At 49.5% G+C, this 20,334-nt stretch overlaps 1 protein-coding gene across 5 annotated transcripts in view; it reads right to left on the bottom strand.

The window, feature by feature from the left end:
* Positions 1–20,334, bottom strand: part of LMF1 (lipase maturation factor 1) — a 186,594-nt gene that overhangs the window by 46,698 nt on the left and 119,562 nt on the right. For all 5 annotated transcript variants that reach the window (XM_068698852.1, XM_068698850.1, XM_068698851.1 and 2 more), the window contains one exon: positions 11,315–11,482. In XM_068698852.1, the coding sequence (XP_068554953.1) occupies positions 11,315–11,482 (168 nt within the window). The remainder of the gene's footprint in view (positions 1–11,314; positions 11,483–20,334) is intronic.

The raw sequence follows: 20,334 nt of genomic DNA, 5'->3' as shown, positions 1-20,334 counted from the left end.
AAGTGCCGATGCGATGAGCAGAGAACATTGTTTCAGGCCACCTTCTTTCTCAGTCTGTAAAACTGGCACCAATTTAGAGTTTCTCTGGGCTTGCAAGTTTTTCTAATTAAAGTAGGGTGTAAATCTGAAGTGCCACATCTCTTCCTGAATAACTCCATATGTGGACACCACTCCCAGAAAAAAAACTGTGTGGTTCCCGTTCAGCTTAACCCATCTTCAAAGTGGGTTGCACGTGTGTGAAACAAGCAGTTAATCAAGAACGCCTCCCGTGGACAAACCTGCGTGCTCCTGGGAGAAATTAAGCTAAGCCACAGGAGTCCCTCGGAGAAAAGTAAGAGAGGTGCAGCCCTGTGACACGAACACCGGCTGCATCAAGGTATTTTGGGGCTTGAGACCCCGCCGAGATCAGCCACCGACTCAGCTGATGGCAGCAAACAAAACCCACCATCCTTCTGCAAAATGCAGAGTGCAAAAAAGGGGAGACTTGGGTTTAGGGAGTGCTCCCCGGCTGGGGATCGCTGCTGGCCCCAGTGCAGCGTCCCCAATCCCACCCCGGCACGGCTCCACGCCTGCCTCCCGCTGCAGCCAGGGTGGCAAACGAAGCACAGCTGCTCGAGGGGTATCTTGCACCCGTCGGCGACTCCTCTGAGTCACCGGCTCCAAGAAAACCTCGTTTTTATAGGAAGATGAAAGCACTGAGTGACACAGGTTTCCTGCGATTTCTAGCTGTTGCATCACCAAGGAGATAATGTCTTTGGTGGTGCCTGGGGACTCAGATAATACAGCTGTGTAAACTGCGTGTGGGCTAAAGCATCCCAGGGCCGCATCCTCATCCCAACACTTCCAAATCAAAATAAAACCTCTCTGGAGGCAGCATCATTACAGAGAAACATTAAACCCAGCAACTTGGCCCAGAACAAGCAAGTGAGTTATTTTCATTGAAGCAGGACACTACGAAATTCATCTTTACCTCCATCCCTCAGCAGCCTGGACACCAAGTTTCAGGGTTTTGTCCTCAGCCTGGAATTGCACGGGATTCATTTTTATGGGTTTAATTGAAGGTATTCGTTTTTTATGCAAGGGATACTGGTGGAACTTGCATCTCTGATCTGGGGGCATTTTTACAGATGTATGCTCAGCTGATACAAGGTGTGCTTGAACCAAACTCCCCACATATCAACAAATGCATGAATGGCGCCCTAAATTAACCTAGCAGAAAATAACTTACGGAAATACTCAAACTAATAACAAAAAAAAAGGGTTCACTACATGGGAGGACACTGGGTGGCATCTGGGCACACAGGTAGGTGTCAGCGGACTCGGAGGCGCACTGGTTACACCCAGGGAAGATCTGTCAGGGTCAGCACAGTCAGATTTTCATCTGCACTTTGGGGACAGCTCCTGGCTTTTCTAACCAGGACCCAGAAACCCAAGGCTAGGAGCATAATCTAAACTGCTACAACAGACAGTGACACCAGAGGAAAGAGGAAAGAGCAGCAATGGTAGGAACCCCTCATTTCAGGCAGCCAGCTCTCTGTAGCTGTTAACTACGCAGAAAAATTCTCCTCCAACACAAGCAAATGCTCCAAAGGCAACAGCCCACTCCCAGACACTTCCACTTCTCAAATAGGCACATTCTGTCTTCACACGTCTATATCTGACACCATTAAATGACTCTCCAGAATACATCTATTATAAAGTTCCTTTAAAAAAAGTTCATTATCTGCCATCTGTTTCCAGTTAGGCTGTTCTGATTATTACTTTTTTTTTTTTTTTTAATATCAATGTAAAACATTATTTAAAGGTCCTGAAATCTGGATGTTAGGGAGACAGAAACCCAAATCCCAACAGCACCACTGCCACCACTGCTACACTGCTGGAAAGCGATGCCAACCACTGGCAAAGAGTCAGCGAGAGCCAAGGGCTGGGAAGATGCAGTGCGACCACTTCAAATCAGGAGTATGGTACAAAGCAAGTGGTTTCACTCCGAACTTTACCATCACTTAAAGCCACGACACTAAAACTGCACGAACCTACAGCTTACACAGATATTTGACACGTTAGCGGGTGAGTGCTTTGGCTTGGGCAACGTGATGGATCGTAACGGCTTTAGCAGCTCCACCTAAACACAAATAAATAATCATCGCTGGAAATATGGCAGCAGTGCATGTTCAAGCTCATGTCACTGACTTCAGTAACATCCCTGGTTTATGGGCAGTCTGGCTCCCATTAGGCGATGCTCCATACGTACACTCACACATACGTGCACTCACATGTGCAGCACATTCTTCATCTCCCATCCTCGTTCGGGCCCAAAAGCTGCAGCATCGTACGGAGAGAATCACATCTGGGAAGTGCAGATGTTTCAACGCTGTTGCAGCCTCGCCAACTCGTATAGTTTCACTGACAACATCGTCGTAATTGATTTTTCTCTTCGAGCCCAAGCACCTGGAATCCTACTGGAGCACTGCGAACGCGACGTCTCTGAATCTCAGAGAGATCTTGAAAATCCAATGGAAAATTAAAGCAGGGAAAAAACCAAACCAATAACAACCCTGCCCAACAGCCCTCTGAGCCCAAGTACTCTACATCCCTTGGTGGATGTCAGCCGTGGCATTTAATACACCTCTGGACACGACACTGACAGCACCAACAGGGCCAGCGCCGCTCAGATGGCCTCGTTCAGACAGCACCCATGGGTGCTCTGGGAGCCTGATGGAGCTGGATCACCCCGATATGGCCCCAGGGTCCTTCCCACCCTGCCACATGGAGGCCAATTCACCCGGATCTGAAAAAAAAACAGTGCTTTGGGAGGGCCACACTCACTCCAGCTCTTCCTGGCCCCAGTCAACAGCGAAAATTAATACGAGCCTTCCTGCTGCGATTTTATAGCCATGGCAGCACTTCCCATCGCTGGGGCCTCCCATGCAAATGTGATTTCATAGCTGGGTGTCCAAGCTGCCTCTCAGGGTTGATAAGCAAGGCTGCTATCAGCAGCAAAGGTGCAGCAGCGGGCGCCTGGCCTGGGACACCCCGACAAGATGCTGCCGGGAGGAGCGGAGCCCTCCTCCACGCAGAGCCAGGCCCCGAGCTCGCTGCAAGTTGGACAACCGAACTCGGAGGCACCAAAAATCAAAGGCTGACAGCGTCCTAAATAACCGCATTTTATTCTCAATTTAAAAAAACAACAACCCGCAAACCCGAGGCTGTGGGATCCCTCCAAAGCTTCCCTCCGAGTGCCAGCAGAATGACTGATGGTAAATCACACCAGCTCCAGGGCTTCGTGTCAGACTGCTGCCAGGCGACTCCGCCTTTTGGAGTCACTGACGGTCCCCTTTCCAATTAATCAAGTTCCCATACTGATTAACAGCATGATTCATGTCTCTCGTTAGGCGCATTCTGTAACAAACAAGGCTGTATTTCAAGGCCGCTGGCTTAATGGTTAAAATAAATACCTTCCAAATTTCTATTTTCAAGTAGCTGAACCTTTTCCACCTTTACAACTAATTCAGACTTCCTTCAAATTATTTTTCTAAGTAATATAACAATTTGTTTTTCATTAGAGCTTGTCAAAGCCGGACTTTGGTTTATTTTGAGAGAAACCAGCGCTCTCCAGAAACTGTTTAGTACAATTTGAATGACGCCCAAAGGGGTTATTGCAGCCACAATCAAAATAGAGTTTACAGCACTGGCTAGGGGTGACACTTTATTTAATGATTTAAAAAAAAAAAAAAGAAAGAAAAGAAAAGAAAAAGCCCCCAGCCCCCTGAATCAGAAGCTAATTAAATGCACTCCCATGGCTAACAGTAAGTGTTTCGAAGTCACTCTGACTACTGCAAAATGCAAGAACTTAACTTGTTGCTAACTAATACCAGACACCATTATATGAGCAGCGTTATTTACTGATCCGGGGTGGTATGTGCTGGTATTCTTGTGTCTGGTATGGCAACAGATATTATCAAGCTGGATGTGAAACCAAATATAGGAGTGATTGAATAGTTTGAGCTCTGCCTGCTTAAGTTGGATTTTTTTTTTTTTTGAACAGCTTGTTATTTAATTTAAGGTGGCTTAAATGCAGCAGAAAGTCTGCCCCGTAGCTCCTCTGATTTCCCATTCCTCTTGTTTTGCTGATGGTACCAACAGAGCTGGGGCTGCGCTAGGGCCAGCTGCTCGAGGATGGGTGCCCAGTGCCAGCCCCAGGGATCCGGGGCTGCAGCAGCACCGAGCGAATTTCCTAGTCCCAGCCTGGCCCTTCCAGGTTCCCAACAACCTTTTCAACTGCTCGCCCTGTAGCCTCCATCTCGGACCCGAGTCCAAACCAGATTTTTAAACAACTGAGCTGCAAAACTATTTTCCAGCGGACCGTTTCTCCCCTAGCAGCAAACTAACGTTCTGTTGTTAATTTTCCTGGGACGTTTGCTGTTTGTTGTTTCTTTCTAAACCACAACAAAATCAACAGAATTTGGGCTTTGGGGAACGTTGAATTTCCTCCGCTGTGCCCCAGCCTGGGGAGCGCACACCCACCGCCCGCCGCGGGGACCTCGCACCCGACCTCGCCACGGAGCCGGCCTGCTGCAAGTGAAATCAGGGCTGGCCTGGGGATATCTCGTGGAGAATTACTGCCTGTGGTCTCCATTCAAGCTTACTCACGTGCTGAACTGCAGGATGGATGCCCAAATTTTCTGCCTCTTGCTTACCATCAGGCAGCCGCTCTGGCTCACATGGCAAAGGGGGCAGTGGTTTTATTTGCATGCGTGCTGTGTTTGTATGGTCATGACACTGTGCTGTGTCAGGAAAGAAAAAACAACTACCTGAGCAGTGCAAATATTCAATAGGTGCGTAATTAAAGCAGAAACGAAGGACCTGATTCTTCTGCCACGAGACCTGTGGGACTGTGCAACCCTGGCAATCCTCCTGGAGCCACATCTGATTTACACCAGTGTAAGAAAAAGAACAAAACCGAGCCCGTATCTGACAAGTGAAAACAAACACTGGATTCAGACACTTTCTGCAGGAAAGGGGGGGAGCTGTTTAATTTTTGTTCCTTCTCTCTGGGCTGCTGCTGTGACCTCTGCTACCTCCTAAGTTAGCAACACAATATGTTGCAGCTGTGGCACTGCAACAGCCTGATTTAATTTGCGTGTGTGTGGCTGGAGGGGTAGTTCATCCCTCTAACATCTTGTGGCGTGGCAGCAGTGCTGGAAGCGGGGGGCTTGGTCCTCCCCAAAGAGAGGGGAAAAAGCTATGCTTCCCTTCTCATGCACAGCTTTGGAAAAGAGAGGGGAAAAGGATCGTCCCCATCAAAATCTTTAGGAGGTTGGGGTTTGTCCAAGCCGAAAAAGAAAAAAAGAGGGGGGGAGGGAGGGCAGAAAATATCTATTTAATCAACAACTGTTTTCTGCTTTAAAGAAAAAAAAAAAAAAGAAAGAGAAAAGCCAGGAAAATGATTGTGCTGCCCTCTCTCCTGGCTGCATCCCTCTGCAGGGATGCCGGGAGCGCAGGGCTGGGTCTCGGTGCGGTGCCGGCGCAGCAGCGTTTGGGGCTCCCTGGCTGAGGGGAAGGAGCAGAGAGGTTCCTGCAGCGGGGGCTCGCTGGCAGGGCCCCTGCCCCTGGCCCTCCACCAGCTCGTAAAACTGCTGCTTCCCCGTGCAGCTCCTTGGACAGACCCCGAGAGCTGCCCCAGGAGCTTTGTTTGTCAGCGCTCTGAATCAGGCTGGGGTTTGGCTGCGGAGGGTTTCATCTTCCCCCTCCACAAGCCTGGAATTCAGCTTTGCTCTTGGCGTTGTCGTCTCTCCCTTTTACGTACGGCTCCTGCTGAACACAACCTCGGACCAAACTGACTTAAAACCCCTGCCAAGCCTCCATGGGACAAGGATGAGGGACAGCCCCGAGGCTCCAGCTCTTTTGGGGTATTTCTGTCCCTTTTTATGCTGATCTCCTCCCAGCACCAGCATCCCCAGTCCTCAGGCTGCGTGGGGGATGCTCCATGCAGCAGGAGGCACCAGGAGTTTTCAGGGGCCATGGAAGGGATCAGGCCCCAAAATCTCATTCAAATCCAGGGTTCAAAAACAATTCAAAAGGGGTTTGAGGGCCTAAAACTCTCCCTGCATCCTGAAAATCCCAAACCGTGTCTGTATAGCTCTCACCTAGAACAGCACCCTGGAAGCAAAGGAATGACCCCCCTTCTCCAACAGTACTAGCTTTTTAGCTTTACGCTTTCCATTTACTGTTATATGAAATTATTATATTTATTTATTTTACTTTTATGATGCTGAAGCTCCTTCGCCCCCTGGCACAGCCGAAACCACCCCAGGGCTGTAGGAAACCTCAGCCCCCGGCCCTGCAAGCCGCCTTGCCGCACAGCCGAGCCCGGCACTACCTGCCAGCTCATGGGGGCAAGGTGGCTTTTTCCTCGCTTTTTGGCTTTCCTCTCGTTTCCCCTCATCAACCCAGCTTGCCAAGCAGTGTAATTTTACAGCCTGGCTTACGGAGCCAAGAAATACGTTTGCTGGTGTAAGCTGTGCATTAGACGTCGTGAAAAACATGCAGCTTCAGGGTTTTAGGAGCCAGCTCCGCAGAGCAGCGAAAACACCCGCAAAGCAGCGCGGAGCTGTTTGTTCACCCTCTCGGGTTTCACTCCCGGACCCTCGCACTCGCCTCTGGCCGTGGGTGGTGAGCACAGGGACGGACCTACGGCCGTGCAATACTGGGCGCATGAGCACGGGGGATGGAAACGGCAGCGCAGGGAGAAGGGAGAGACAAAGCGGCGCTCTCACAGGTTTGGTGAGGAGGGGGCCGACTCCTGAGCGCTGCTGGATCACGAGTAGGAGCAAGGATTTGCCTTCCCCTTGCTGCTTCCCCTCTCCCTGTTCACACTTTCATCCTCCTGCCCTCCAAAACCAGAAGCTCTTTAAGGCACAGAGAGGCTCTGGCTTGATGCCTCTACAAGAACAACGAGGTCCAGACCTCACCTGGGGTCTCCAGAGACTCCAAGACCTCTTCTTCCATCTCTAGATACCTGCAACCACATCTTGGCCTTGATTTCTCATGAACTGCGAGGCTGCTTCAGTTCTACGCGTGTATTTTGTGGTTCAGCCCCCATACTGCTACAAAACCATCTAGCCAGTACCAGCAGACCCCAAATGAAATCATCAGCCATCAGTTATTTGTGAAACATTTACCAGTGGCACTGCAACCACCGGTGGCTGCAGCATGCGGCTTTCCCACACTGTGGCACACAGAGCTCTGGTTTCTGCCCGCCCCGTACCATGCACAAGCACGGACTTCCACGTGGCTGGAGATGAACTGAATTTCCCAAACTCCTCCATCTCCAGCCCATTAAGTGCCCATCACACTCAACAGCCACCACCCAGACACATTCAGTGAAAACAATTCTATCCATTAGGGTTAGGGTGGGTGTCCGAACCCTCAACCCTAATGCTAGAAGTTTAAACCCAATGCTCTGGGTATCAACATCTTGGTGAACACGGTCCTGCCTCTTCACAGTGCTGCAAAACGTGCCCACGCTCTCCAGGAATGCCACAAAAAAATGGCAGCAAAAAGCTTTCAGTATTTGGCGAACTCTCGACAACTCTGAATACTCCTGATTATATACGAGCAGAGGGCAAACTCCACCTCAGGCATGTTTGGAGGTTTCTGTGGCTCAGACTGGACCTTTCTCACCAGCCTGTTTTTACAGGGCTGCAGTGCAGAACGGAGCAGGGAAGGGGCCGAGCCGTACGTCTCTCCTCCAGCCTTATTCCTGGCAGAGACAATTTGCAGCAGTGTTGCTCGGCACGTCGAGCCTGGCACCTGCTTACAATAAATCCCTAACGATGTTGAAAAGTTAAACGTCCATTTACTTTAATTTCTGTTTTAGATTTGGATTTCTACGTACCGTAAATGCTAGAAAATGTTTTTTTGAAACAATACCGAATATTTACATTGGAGGTCCTCTATAACTGGCTGCCATTCATCTACGATTTCTTTCTACATGCAAAATGATGCTCTGAGCGCATACAGCCCACGGGGGAGACTTTGCCACCATCACCTGCTCGTACTTCCATGCCAGCTGAGATCTTTAGAGCAGGATCTCCTGCGGGTGGGGTGGCTCAGCGCACTGCTCTGGGTCTCAGAAAGCCACGGAGGTCAAATCCCAGAGACACAAGAGGAAGAAAAAAGCCTCACGGGGTGAAGTTCACCCATGTAAACTGGAGGTTGGGAGTCTCTGCTTTTGGGAGCAAGGAATCATTGGTGCTGAAGATGAGCACCAGGCATGCAGGAGATGAGCAGCCTGGCTGGGGACGAGCTGCTGATGGAACCTGGCCCCACTGCTGTGAAATCTTGGACAACATTTTCTCTCCGCTCACCTTTGATCCTGGCAAATGTGCTCCGGGCACATTTGATCAAGAAGATCTCCAGTTGCAGATGTCCTGCAAAAGCTACACCCACAGCTGGACATCACAAAGCTCTCCCCAGCCTGGTGGTTAGCAACAGTGAAGAATGATTTTTCTAATGGGAACTGGCCAGCATTCAACCCACTCCTGGAATTATTTTTTTTCTTTGCAAGCAAAGTCTATTTATATTGAGATATGTGCAATAAATAAAACTCTTCAACTTATTTGAGATCAAAAAGTGGCCAAACGGGGAAAATTCTGCAAGTTCAAGTTATGGAGGACTCATATGGGATCCCAAACATGCTCCCACTTGTAGGAGCACGCTGCCAGCAGCACCAATGCACGCGAAGCCACAAAACGGAGGGAGGTTGCAGGCTCCAGGCACTCATCCTGGGACCAGCAGGGCGCACGAGGACGCAGGGCATGAGCAAAAGAAGGGGATGGTGCAGAGACATGCTGAAATTCACTCGCTAACACTCAAATCTCCTGCACAAGGGGTGGCCGTGACCGCCCAGCGATCCGGCTGGGGACAGAGCCGAGCCGGTGGCGCCCGAGCCCTTCCGCAGGGCTGTTTCCGAACGCGCTGCCTGCTCACTAAGCCTTTTTCCTTACAAACCTGAACTGGGCAAGAAGAGTAAGTTCACACTTGGGGGTGTGGGGGTGGCTTTTTTTTTTTTTTTTTTTTTTAGAAGCACAACTTTTTTTGGGCTCCTGACAAAGCAATATTCTCCAGGCCAGTTGGAATCTGGAAAAATACACTCACTCAACCTAGCCACCATGACTCCAATAACAATTATAAAATGTCCAATAAAACTTGCATGTAATGTCAATTCAAATCTTGAAAAGCAGAATTAAGTGGTATATCAACATTAAACTTTATTGCTTCCTTTGCAGAGCAGAAGTATTGTCAATAAAAGTCATTCTGAATGAAGAAAAGGGCAGTAAATATTAAATAAACAGGTTTTTGTTGAAATGCTATAAATGCACCAGAGCTGCCTTTTACACTGGGTCCCTTTTTTCCTTTGCAGACTCCCCTCATGATAGAAATAAGTCAGTAATTGCAAACTATCAATAAAGCGCCAATTAAAGGGTGGTTAGATGCATGCATTTACAATATGTCATTATGGGCCTTTATTGTATGTAGTTTGCTCTTTCAGATCCCAGTGGCTCTGTCTCAAGTCCCCAGCACACAAACGACGGCGCTGCCGGGTAGGGGCCCGCGGAGGAGCGGTGGCAGCGGCGCTGCCCTGCTCAGCACCAGCCCCTGCACAGGAGCAGGGCAAGCCCTGGGCAGCCCGGAGCCAAGGAAGGCAGGAGAGGAATATAAAAAGTCTCCTCTGGCAGAGATGCGAAGGCGAAGCAGCATCGTCTCAGTCTATCAGGCTATTATTTTTCTGTCAACGCGGAGCCGAGCAGAGCACGGCAGCTCTGAGACTTGCAGAGCCGTGCCAAAGCCTGCAATTTGGCACCACGGCTTTGTTTTCCGAGGGGCCGCTCACCGTGCTGTGCTCTGGTCCTTTCTGGGTCTATTTGCCTTGAGAAGGAGCCATCGCCACCCTCCCTGCGCTGCTCCACGTGCAGAAGGATTTCTGCTCGCCTGTCTGCTAATCCGATTTCCATCAGCTCCGTCCCAATGCCCGGCTCCCTTCTCGAGCAGCAGCCAGCAGGGGATGTTCTGCTTCGTCAATGAAACAGAAGCGCAGGTTGTCCACTTTTAGGGCTGGGCTGAGTGGGATCTTCCCAGTTCCACTGCAAAAACCACACGCAAAGCCTGCCACAAACACAACCAGCACGTGGTGGAGCGGGGCCCTGGCACCTCCGAGGTCGCAGCTGCGACGCTCAGCAGCCACCCTCTGCCCTGCTCCTTGGACCTCCAGCCACCCGCTAAGATCCCATCACATCAAAACCTGATGCCAAAGGCTCTGCTGAGCAATCACAATTACGAGTTGTGTGCTCAGTGGTACCCAGACACAAGAGGACGTGTTTGGGAAGCCGGAGAAAGAGCAGGCTCCTCCGCGAGCGCACAAATCCCGTGACTTTTATGTCAGCCCTTTAAAATCTGATCAGCATTTTTGTGGTTTAACAATATAGTTTATAAGCTGTTCTCCAGTTTAATCATCACACGTATTTACAGGAAGCAGTAACAGCTACAGCGTATGAATTTCATGATGCTGAAATGATATTGAACAAAGCCTGCAGTAAGCAAGAGCTGAAAGCTGCGCTGTGAAAGGTGCTGGGCTGTAGAGAGGTCTTTCAATTATCTGGGGACAGAGAGGAGAAATCAGAGGGGGTCTCAGAAAGCATATGGTCAGGAACTTCTTTCCTCTAACTTTTTCACAGATAGAGATGTATTTATTTTACATGAAAACCCAGTAACAACTGAAACATGAACGCTATTAATTTTTGAAGAAAACCTTTTCACAATGAACCTAGGCTCAGTAAATCTGGTGGTTGTAAAAAAAAAAAAACAACACAAAAAAAACAAACAACAAACTATTCAAAATTTTTCAGAGATAAAGAACAGCCCTTACACATTAATTATGCAAGTATTGATCCTGACCATCCACGGCCTCCTGGCCCCTGCAGAATCAGACCCTGTGCTGTTTCTCTGCCATCCATATGAACGGAAACCAAACCCTAGGCCAGGGCAGCACATCTCCAGCAACGCGCCAGGGGCAGTGCGAGCTACCCAAAGGCCAAGAGCGAGCAGCTCTGAATCATCCTGACTCACTCGAACCTGAACTCTTGACCTGACTCCTTGAGTCAGTTCCCTTGGGTGCTGCTCCGGTTCGGGCAGGATGGGCTGCAGCACGGCACAGAGCAGCACGGAGCGCTCCTGCTCCGGCACATCGCCCCCGCGGGATGCTACGCGCTGCGAGGGGATGGGGATGAGGGAAACAACGCCAGGAGCACCTCACCTGGAAAAGGATCTGCAGGACGCCATGCATGATACACATCCGCCGTCCCAGGAAGATGAAGAAGGGCACCACCAGCTCGATGAAGTGGTTGAAGAGCGTCTCGAACTGATGGAACCACCACGGCGAGCGGTGCATGAAATAGGCGATGGGGTTGGGCACTGGCTGGGTCTGAAAGATGAACACACGAGGTCAGTCCCCTCCTGCAGCCCATCTTTGGGACAACCATGGCACTGTGCAGCCCCTTTCCCTCCTTCCCCACACTCGCTTGCAGAACTGTCCCCTGCCTCCGAGCATTTCATTTACAGAAAATTACTTCATCCAGATGTTTTTTTCCTTGCAAAACCCAAGAATTCTTAAAGCAATACATTTAAAAAAAAAAAAAACAAAACAAAAGAAACAAGAGTTTTAATTATCTAATTTCTTGACATAACCAGAAAACATTCTTCTCCAACTGCCCCCCTCGTATTTAATACTGCAGTGTCGCACATAGCGCCATGCTGACTGATGTTAAATCACTGCCGAAGTGCTGGAGACCCTGAGAGCAACTGAGCAGATACAGAAACTGAGAAAAAGATTTTCTTGGGGTCACGCAGCAGGTCAAAGAGAGACAGGAATGGAAACCAGATTTCAAAACCTAGGAGATAGTCTTTCAAAATGTTTAAATTTGAAATAAATGTGGTGGTAGGGTTGCCTTCCAAAATCATAATTCGGGAGAGGAAAATATAATTCCTCTAAACACGCTATATTGGTTTAAGGTATTTACATGCTGGCCTTGTGACAATATTATTCTTCTATTCGCCTGAAATTTTTTGACGCTGGGAGATCTTCCATCCAGTACAATAAAGCTGCAAATTTTACAAAGAAAACAACCCACGATATGTTAATAACCGCAACCCTGAGAAATGCTGCAATCTAAACAGCGAAAAAAGAAGCTAGCGATTCACCTTTGCATGTCTGACGAGCTCAAATTCATTAGTATTGTTTTAAAACTGTGGCAGAAAAACGGAGAGGATGAAGAGGCGAGTTTTAATTGAAGGAGACGCAACACATCTTTAAATTATTTGTCGTTAAATCAAAAATACAAACAAAACAGGGAAAATATTGTACTATGCATGGCAACTGAGCGCGCTTCCACTGCCAAGTCCCACAACTATTGTAATTCCTTATTAGCAAAGCTGGGACTAATAAACTCGTTGCTTTCCATGGGTTTGAGGCTGCTGTAACCCCTTAGGACAGGAGACCGCATCCTTCCTTCCTCGGACAGCGGCACCGGATGGAGCGGTGTCGGGGTCGGGGAGCGCTGCGGGCGCACGGCCAGCGCGGGGGCGGGGGTCAGGACGCCCCCACCCCGGGGGGGCCGCGGTCCCGCTGCCACCCAGGGCCCTTCCCCGCCGCACGGGAGCTGGTTCGAGTTAATCTGCCCGCGTGACGGCTCTCGAGCACTCCCAGAACCTGGGGGAGGCTCACCGAGAGTTTTTTTTTTTTTTTCATTGTTTTTTTTTTTTTTTTTTTACCTCGATCCCGAATTGCTGAGAAATGTTTTCACCCTTTCCAGGAAGGCAGGTTGCTTTCTTGGCTTCTTTTACGTAGTTTTTTCTCCAGTGCGTGAAGCAGAAGTGACCTCGATGAGGTGGCAGTCCTACAGGTGGTGACGTGTAGCCCGAGATGAGCTGTCCTGCAGCTCAGCCGCCCCATCTCCCGTGGGCAGCAGGCTGGGGGCAGCACCGGGACCTGCCCTCGTCCACGTGAGCTGCACTTGTGCCCAAGACCATGGAGAAGGGGCTGTGTTACACACACAAGCACGCACGTGCTTGCAGATGCAATTAAACCTCACGACGTGATCACACTGAGGCGCATCGCACCTCCAGTCCCATGCAGCGGGGATAGAAAGCAGCAGAAAGTTCGTGTTTTAGGCTTGTTTGGCTTCTCGTATGGGCTTGCTTGGGAAGAGACCAGCTTGGCAAGATGGATCTAGTGTGTTTTATCTCCCACAGCTGTGCTTTTTAGCTCTGGCCTAATTCATGCCCTGAAGTAGAAAGAGCGAAAAGGAGAAGCAAAGCAAAGAAGAAATCTGGCGGGGGTTAATAATTTGCTCCCAGACACAACAGCGTTTTCATCCTTTGCATTACCAGCACCGACATTATCAGGGTGGCAGCAGGGGCAATGCTGCAGGACAGGCAAGATAAGCCAAACAGCAAGCATCAACTCCCACGACTGACAGCCTAAACCAGCGCCAGGCACACCACAAGTAATGCACGGTTTCTTGGCATTTGTTTTGACAGAGGGAAAGAAATGCCCTCGATAAGAGCACCGCTGGCAATGCAGCCTCTGGGGAGGCTATCGGCGAGGAACCCTTCCTCCCCACCGCCGCAGCCGCTTCTCTGGAGCCTAAACCTCAAAACCAGAGCGCTAGCGGAGTGCCTCGCATGTCTCAGCAACGAGTGGGAAGGCTGCAGGGGAAGGGCGAGGGAGGCGAGCGCTGCGCGTGTGTGTTCCTCCCGATGCCTTCCAGATGCTGCGAGCATGGGCGTAGCGTGGTGCAGGTTTCCCGGGGAGAAAACCGTGTTTACTCGGGAAGGGGTGCTGGGGTTGGAGCAAGGAGCCAGAGCACGGTGTGAAATCCAGCTGCCCCAGCACAGGCACCTGCCATGCTGCAAAACCCCACTTAGGGCAAAGGGGTGCCTGGCACCCGCTGTCCTAACCATGGGACCTGCGTCACCCCATGCGTGGGCACGTTGCTGGGAGCGAAGGGAAACCTGCAGAGCGCAGGCGTGCCGAAAGCCTTCCCAGGGCAATTGTTTCCTGCACAAACATCAGTGTCGGAGGCGGTGGTGTCACAGCCTGGGAGGAGGGAAAAGCATTCCAGCATCTCTACACCCGGCTCGCTGCACCGGGGATTTTGAGCTTTGCGCTTTGCTTCACAGCTGCCCTGCGAGGAGAAGCAGCCTAGAAAGCAGCCGGGAGATCCCTTGCATGGAGAACAGTGAAATCCTGGTTAACGTGGACAGAAATATGCAGCTCCAGGTCAGATGCAGCTGAACAAACGAGCCCAAGGACAGCGCATGGGGAGCAGAGCAGAGGAGACCCTGCTCAGCGCCGTCTCAGACAAGCCACGTTTCTGGGTACCTCAGTGAAGCATAAAACCTTTTTAAATAAAAAAACGATTAGCAAAAACTGGCTTGAAGTGTCAACGCAAGGTGCAGCATAATAAACCTTCTGCCTGCCTCACACCTCCAGCAGCCAGAGAAAAACTGCGCTGCAAATGGGTTCTGAAATAAGATTGGGGAAAATTAATTCCATAATTCACAGGGCAGATTTGTAATGTGTGACTTCGGGGCGATATTCGGCAGGGGCTGCTTGCGTTGATAAATGAATTCTGGGTTGCCAGCTAAGGCATGTTCTCTGGCTTGTATCTACCAGGTTTTATGAGGGCTGGTAACAGATTCTAAAAATATGCACAATAAACTGTTTTTTCTCCCTAAGGGGTCTATGGTTTAATTATGTTCTTAGTGAGAACCATTAAAGTGCTAAGTACCTGAAGACTCCTAATTTACTAAACTATACGCCACTAAAACCCAACAGAAGGCTATTATACACCAGAGTAAATGCTCTTCTCGGGGACTGTAAATGCACACGGTCCCTCCTCTCAGCCTCCTTACTGCTATGGCATTACATAAACTCCGACAGAGCATTTAATCCGTGTTAGATACCCCATCCCAGCCGAGGGAAATCTCCAAGCTCTCCTCCACATGTGCACGAAAACAAGTCCCACATTGTCCTTGAACAACCCGCTGCTCAAACAGGGCTGGGTATTTTATACGTTCACCACGAGCAAAACTCCTGTGCAAGGAACTGCAACTGCAAAGTCAGAGGGGAGGGGAGACACCGTTTTCTCAAGACTACAAACAAGGGGGAGGACAGAGACATCCCACATGAGATCTGTCCCTTGCAATGATGGATTTTTCCCCTCCTTCACTCCCCGGTGACCTGCAGCACGTCTTCCTGAGCCTCTGTTGTCTTTGCTCACTCGGCTGAGCACTTTAACAGAACAAACTCACAAGGTCTCTTTCAAGAACCAGTAGCGAGTTATGAATGAATCTGTTTCAAAAAGGTGAACAAAACATCCATTATTCTACCTGTTTGTATAAAGTAAAATCAGATTATCTATTGGTTCAGATAACCCGAATTATACTTGGCATTAATATTAAAACAACACTGCGGACAGCCTTTCAAAATATCACCCTGGGCGCCTATTGCAGAAATCTGGCTGTGCGAAAAACAAAGCCAGCCATAAATATCTTACATACTCTAGAGACTATTATTTGCTTGCACTGAAAAGCACCTACTTAAACAAAATACTCGAATGTGAGTGCATGTAACTGCAGAAAAATCTTGAAAAAGAGAAGGAAATTGAACAGCAGCAAATATGGATAAATGGTGAGAACGTGCAACTGCTCCATCCGGAGAACCGGGGCTGGCTTGGCGCAGCAGACACTTGACTAACGGTGTGCAGGCACCAGGGGCTCAGACGATCAAAAGAGAAGAAGTCTTTGGCGCAAAGAGAAAGGCGTGAAGAAGAGCAGTACCCTGGAAAGCCAGGCTGAGAAGTTTTATTAAACGTTTTCCTGAAGGTTTGGGGAAGGTATAGATGAACTGTAAAGCACAGTTCTCCAGCTTCCCTAAGCACTGAGGCATGAACTCATCTTCTCGGCTTCAAAGAGAAGCTCTCAGCTCTCTCGTACTTTGGACCAAAAAAAGAAAAAGGGTTCTCCATGGCGGAGTGTAATCTGATCAACATGATCCAACAGGCTGTTTCTCTGCCAGTCCATTCTGCTTCAGATCTTGACCCTTCCTCCTTACGCATCTGCAGATCAAAGCTCCGCTTTCCAGAACCCGAGCAGAAACGGGCCCGTGCAGAAGAGCAAAAGGCAGTGAGCAGAAGGGAGATAAACTGGGTCCCTCCCAGCTGCTGCTAAGTGTGGGAAGACGCGTGTCTGCAGTGAGGCCGGAGTGGCTCTCGTGATGCAGGGTGAGCAGCCACCTCGGCGTGAAACGGGGAGATCACGGAGAGCTGCGGCTTCCCGGCCCGCGAGGCTTTGTGGTGGGCACACTGCATGCGCGGCCAACTTGATTGATGAACAACAGCGATTTTGCACAAAGGTACACATGTAGGCACGGGTTTAGAAAGGAAATTAAGCAGCAAACTGCTCGGCCTTTTGCACAAGTCCCAGCTGTAACTTGTGCTGTATTTTATATTTACATGCATGCGCACAGGTCTCCATGTGCATGCTACTGACATCCTTGAATACACCACAGCTAATCAGTTGAAAATAGTTCCTTTGAAACCTTCCAATCATTGATTATTATATTTCCAATCAAAATGAAATCACAAGAAAAATTAAAAAGTTGATCTCTTAAAACAAAGACATCTAATGTCAGGGTGGGTTGCAAGGGGTCGGCTCTTCAGTCACACAACATCGAAATAATTAAATCTCGATAGATCTGTTAAAAAGAAAAGTTACCTATATGTTCCTGCTGGGCAGAGCTTCCCTTGTCCAGTCAATAGAAATATTCAGTTCATAGAAAAACATACTGGAATCTGCCTGCTTCAAGACAGCAACCCAAGCCAAGGAGATGTGTGTTTGACTCGGTGCCAGCACGACCATAAAATGTTGGCAATTTAGTAGAGACGTAGTGCCGCGCCACTCTCCCAAAGGACCTAAATAAACTTCAGATGTAGAACATATATTTTTACTTTTTATATATATAAATCTGCTGTTTCATTTTTAACTCCTTTCCCCAGCCTTCCCTCTGTCTAAGGTTTTTCAAAGCTGAAACAGGTCCCTGCTTCTCCCGGCTGAGCGAAGCCTCAGCAATGAAAAGTTAAAAGCATGAAAAATCAGAGAAATGATTCACGTCTGGGCGTTGGGTTTCTTGGGGAACGATGGCTGCACATGTGGCTACAGATGCCAGAGGGGAAAGGGTCTTTGGAGAAAATTCTGCTGTGCAATTTCATGCCTCTGCGTTATAAAATATCCCGAGGAATTTTGTTGTGTTCACAGAGTTGCACTTGCAAAGTCACCGCGTAGGTGAAACCTTCCTGCCACATCTGTGACATTTAGCTACAAAGCCAAGCTTTGCTCATCATGAGTCAGCCCCGATCTACAGCAGCACGAGCGAGGAGCAGGCTGGCTCCGAGGGCTGTATTTTACCAGGGGTACACGTAAATGACAGATTTTGAATTCCACCGAGCTGGGCGGGGGCAGAAGGATCTATAGCAGCACTGTTTGCTTTTCCAGCCTGCACCCTACCTCCTGGTCAGAGCTATCCTCCTCCAATAATAAAGACCACATTTCCACGGCCCACAGCATACCTGTTTATTGACACTGCTCCGACATAGCGTGCCTCCGAGCTGCTTGCTGTATATAGAGTTAATTGTGGATGTGTTACAGATTCACCTATTTATTCTGTACATTCTTGGAGGGGTCCGGAGCTAAAATTACACAAGGAACTGCTGAACTGCTCAGGCTATTTATTTGTTCAAAATCCCTTTAAAATAATTAGCGGGGCTGGAACAGACATCTCGGCTCTGGTGGGGGCCAGAAGAAGCTGGTGCTACCAACTGCAGGTCATCACTGCCTCCCCCGTGTCCCCGTTGAGGGAAAACCCAGTTTGGGAACAGCACCAGAGCTGGGTCTGCCAGGTTTGGGAAGCAGACCAGAGGGCACATCAGCAAGAAACAGCAGCTGAGGGTAATAAAAACTTATCTAGAAGCTCCCATCCCAACGGGAACAGGGCTGAGGCAGGGGGCTGCCCCTCCCCAGGTCCCAATCTGTCCCCAAAACCCCGTTTTTCCCAGGGAACCACTGTGGAGGGGGTTTCCCTGGTGTGTCTCCTGCTCTGGGACTCCCCGGCCCCGCAGTGCGCTCCCGGCCCGAGGCTTTCCGATGGAGCTCACGTTCCCCACGGATCACGAGGCAGGTCACTCACCTATATTTTAAATTGCCATTTAAGAGCATATTGCAAATGTGATCCTTTAATTGGTCACTGTTATGGCTCTCTATTAGAGAAGACAAGTTTTTCCACACAAGGTAAGCCCTTACGAAAGCACTGAAAATGTTTAAAAACAACCCAGGCCTGATATATTTATTATATATTTCTGCATATATAAATAATTTCACGAAAAGGAACGTACTGAGTGGAAACTCCATTTAAAATGTGATCCCAGATGGTGGCAAAGCTCTAAAATTGCAAGGCAACATGTAAAGAAAGATTAACGACCTCAAACAGGCACAAATTTATGAGGTGAAAGCCCCTGTAATCCTAGAGAAAAATGATACCAAACGTTAGACTAGACAGCTAGAAAATACCTCTGCTTAGTTCATGTGGCCTCTGCCATTTTACATTTTCTTTTAGTGTACGTTACTTTGGGGTTCGTTTGGTCTTTTCTCCTGTAGGACAGAGGATGGCTTTGGTCAGGAGCGTGCTGGTGGATTTGCCAGCTCCCAATGAGTACCCCGGGTAAATGAGGTGAGGGGCAGCACCTATTCTGTCCTGTGGTCTCTCAAATGGGCTGTGTCCTGTTATGTCCCAAGGATAAACAGCCAAAAGGAGACAAAACAGTGAGCCAGGACACCAAATCGGGCATTTATCATCACTGTGAGACCCCAGGCTCCACCATTCAGTAGAGAGAAGACAGTGGTTAACATTTCCAGCACTAAGGCTCATGCAGTTCCTTATTCTGCCTGAGAATAAAATGTTTTGAAGGAAAGGATCCCAACATTTCATCCTGAGAAGCGTGGGCCACGCTAGAGACCAGCACCTTCCATGCTGCTAACTCTAGCTGGGACCAAATAGGACCTTGTAGGCCCCACAACCCATTTCCCTGAGATCTTTGGCACCTCGAAGATCCCCAGAATCGAAGAGCCACATCACCGGCATAGCCAAATAGCCCAGTGTATGTCAAGGATGCAACTGATACGGACAAATTCCCCCTAGAAGGCCTACAAGCTGGGATGGGCTCCCCTTATCCCATGTCAGGCCTTCACCCCCGGGCTATAACGTGTCCAGAGACCGCATTGCTGTCCAGTTCCATCCAGGCTTGAGTAATGTGCTCAGCAAAGCTTTACGAAAACATTGCGCTGCGAGATTTTTCAGTGAACTGGGATTTTCTGACCCTTTAAGCAAACAGTTCCTGGCACTCTCTAGCTGATAACACAGCCATGGAATGATATCAAAATTAATGTGTTTTTAAAACACTTTGCAAGTGAAAGGCTACTCGGTCAGCACAGCACAGCAAGACAGCACAGAGCCAGCGCTGCTGTCAGCAGAGATGCTTTGCTGAGCTCAGTGCTTACAATCCCGATTATTCCCTGGTTTGCTGTAGCCCCTGGATGCAGCAGAGGAGTGGTGAGCTTTGGACACTGCTCCAGGATGCTGCCTGCTGCGGAAAATGGAAGAGCTTGACCCGTGCCTATCAGGGTAACAGGGACAAGGACACACAAACCAAGAGCTACCACAGGGCTCCTGTGACTGCCCAACAGCCTCCAACAGCTCACTTGCAAAGCGCTTTCCTTAGGATGGAAAAATACCTCGTTACAGACATATGCCCAAGTGCTGCTGCAGTTGCATCCTCGTGCCCACAGACTGCTCAGGGAGAGCCTCTCTGCCCCCACAGCAGCAGCAGGCCTGGGTCTTGGCTGGCTGCAGAGAAGGGATGGTCCTGAAGAAAGGGGACAGCCTCCTGCTCGAACACGAAGGCAGGCAAGACGGGCAGTCTTGCTTTCTCAGCGTGCAGGGCTGGGTGGAGGCCTTCGCCCCACAAAGGCTCCATCCGCAGGACGCCAGCGCCGCGGAGGTTGGCGGTTCTCGAGCCCTCCAAAGCCGCTGACTGTGGAGGAAATGCCAGGTCCAACCCTTCTGGAAAGGCAGCCGTTTCTGTGGGTGTCCAGGCTCCAACCTGGACATTTTTCAAGGGCTCTCAGCTCTGAGTGATCTGCTTCTCCGTGCGCGGCAGCCCC

The sequence above is a fragment of the Anas acuta genome, chromosome 15 (genome assembly GCF_963932015.1).
Source record: "Anas acuta chromosome 15, bAnaAcu1.1, whole genome shotgun sequence".
Lineage (NCBI taxonomy): Eukaryota > Metazoa > Chordata > Aves > Anseriformes > Anatidae > Anas > Anas acuta.
The sequence above is the reverse complement of the archived record's forward strand: the minus strand, read 5'-3'. Positions and strand labels throughout refer to the sequence as shown.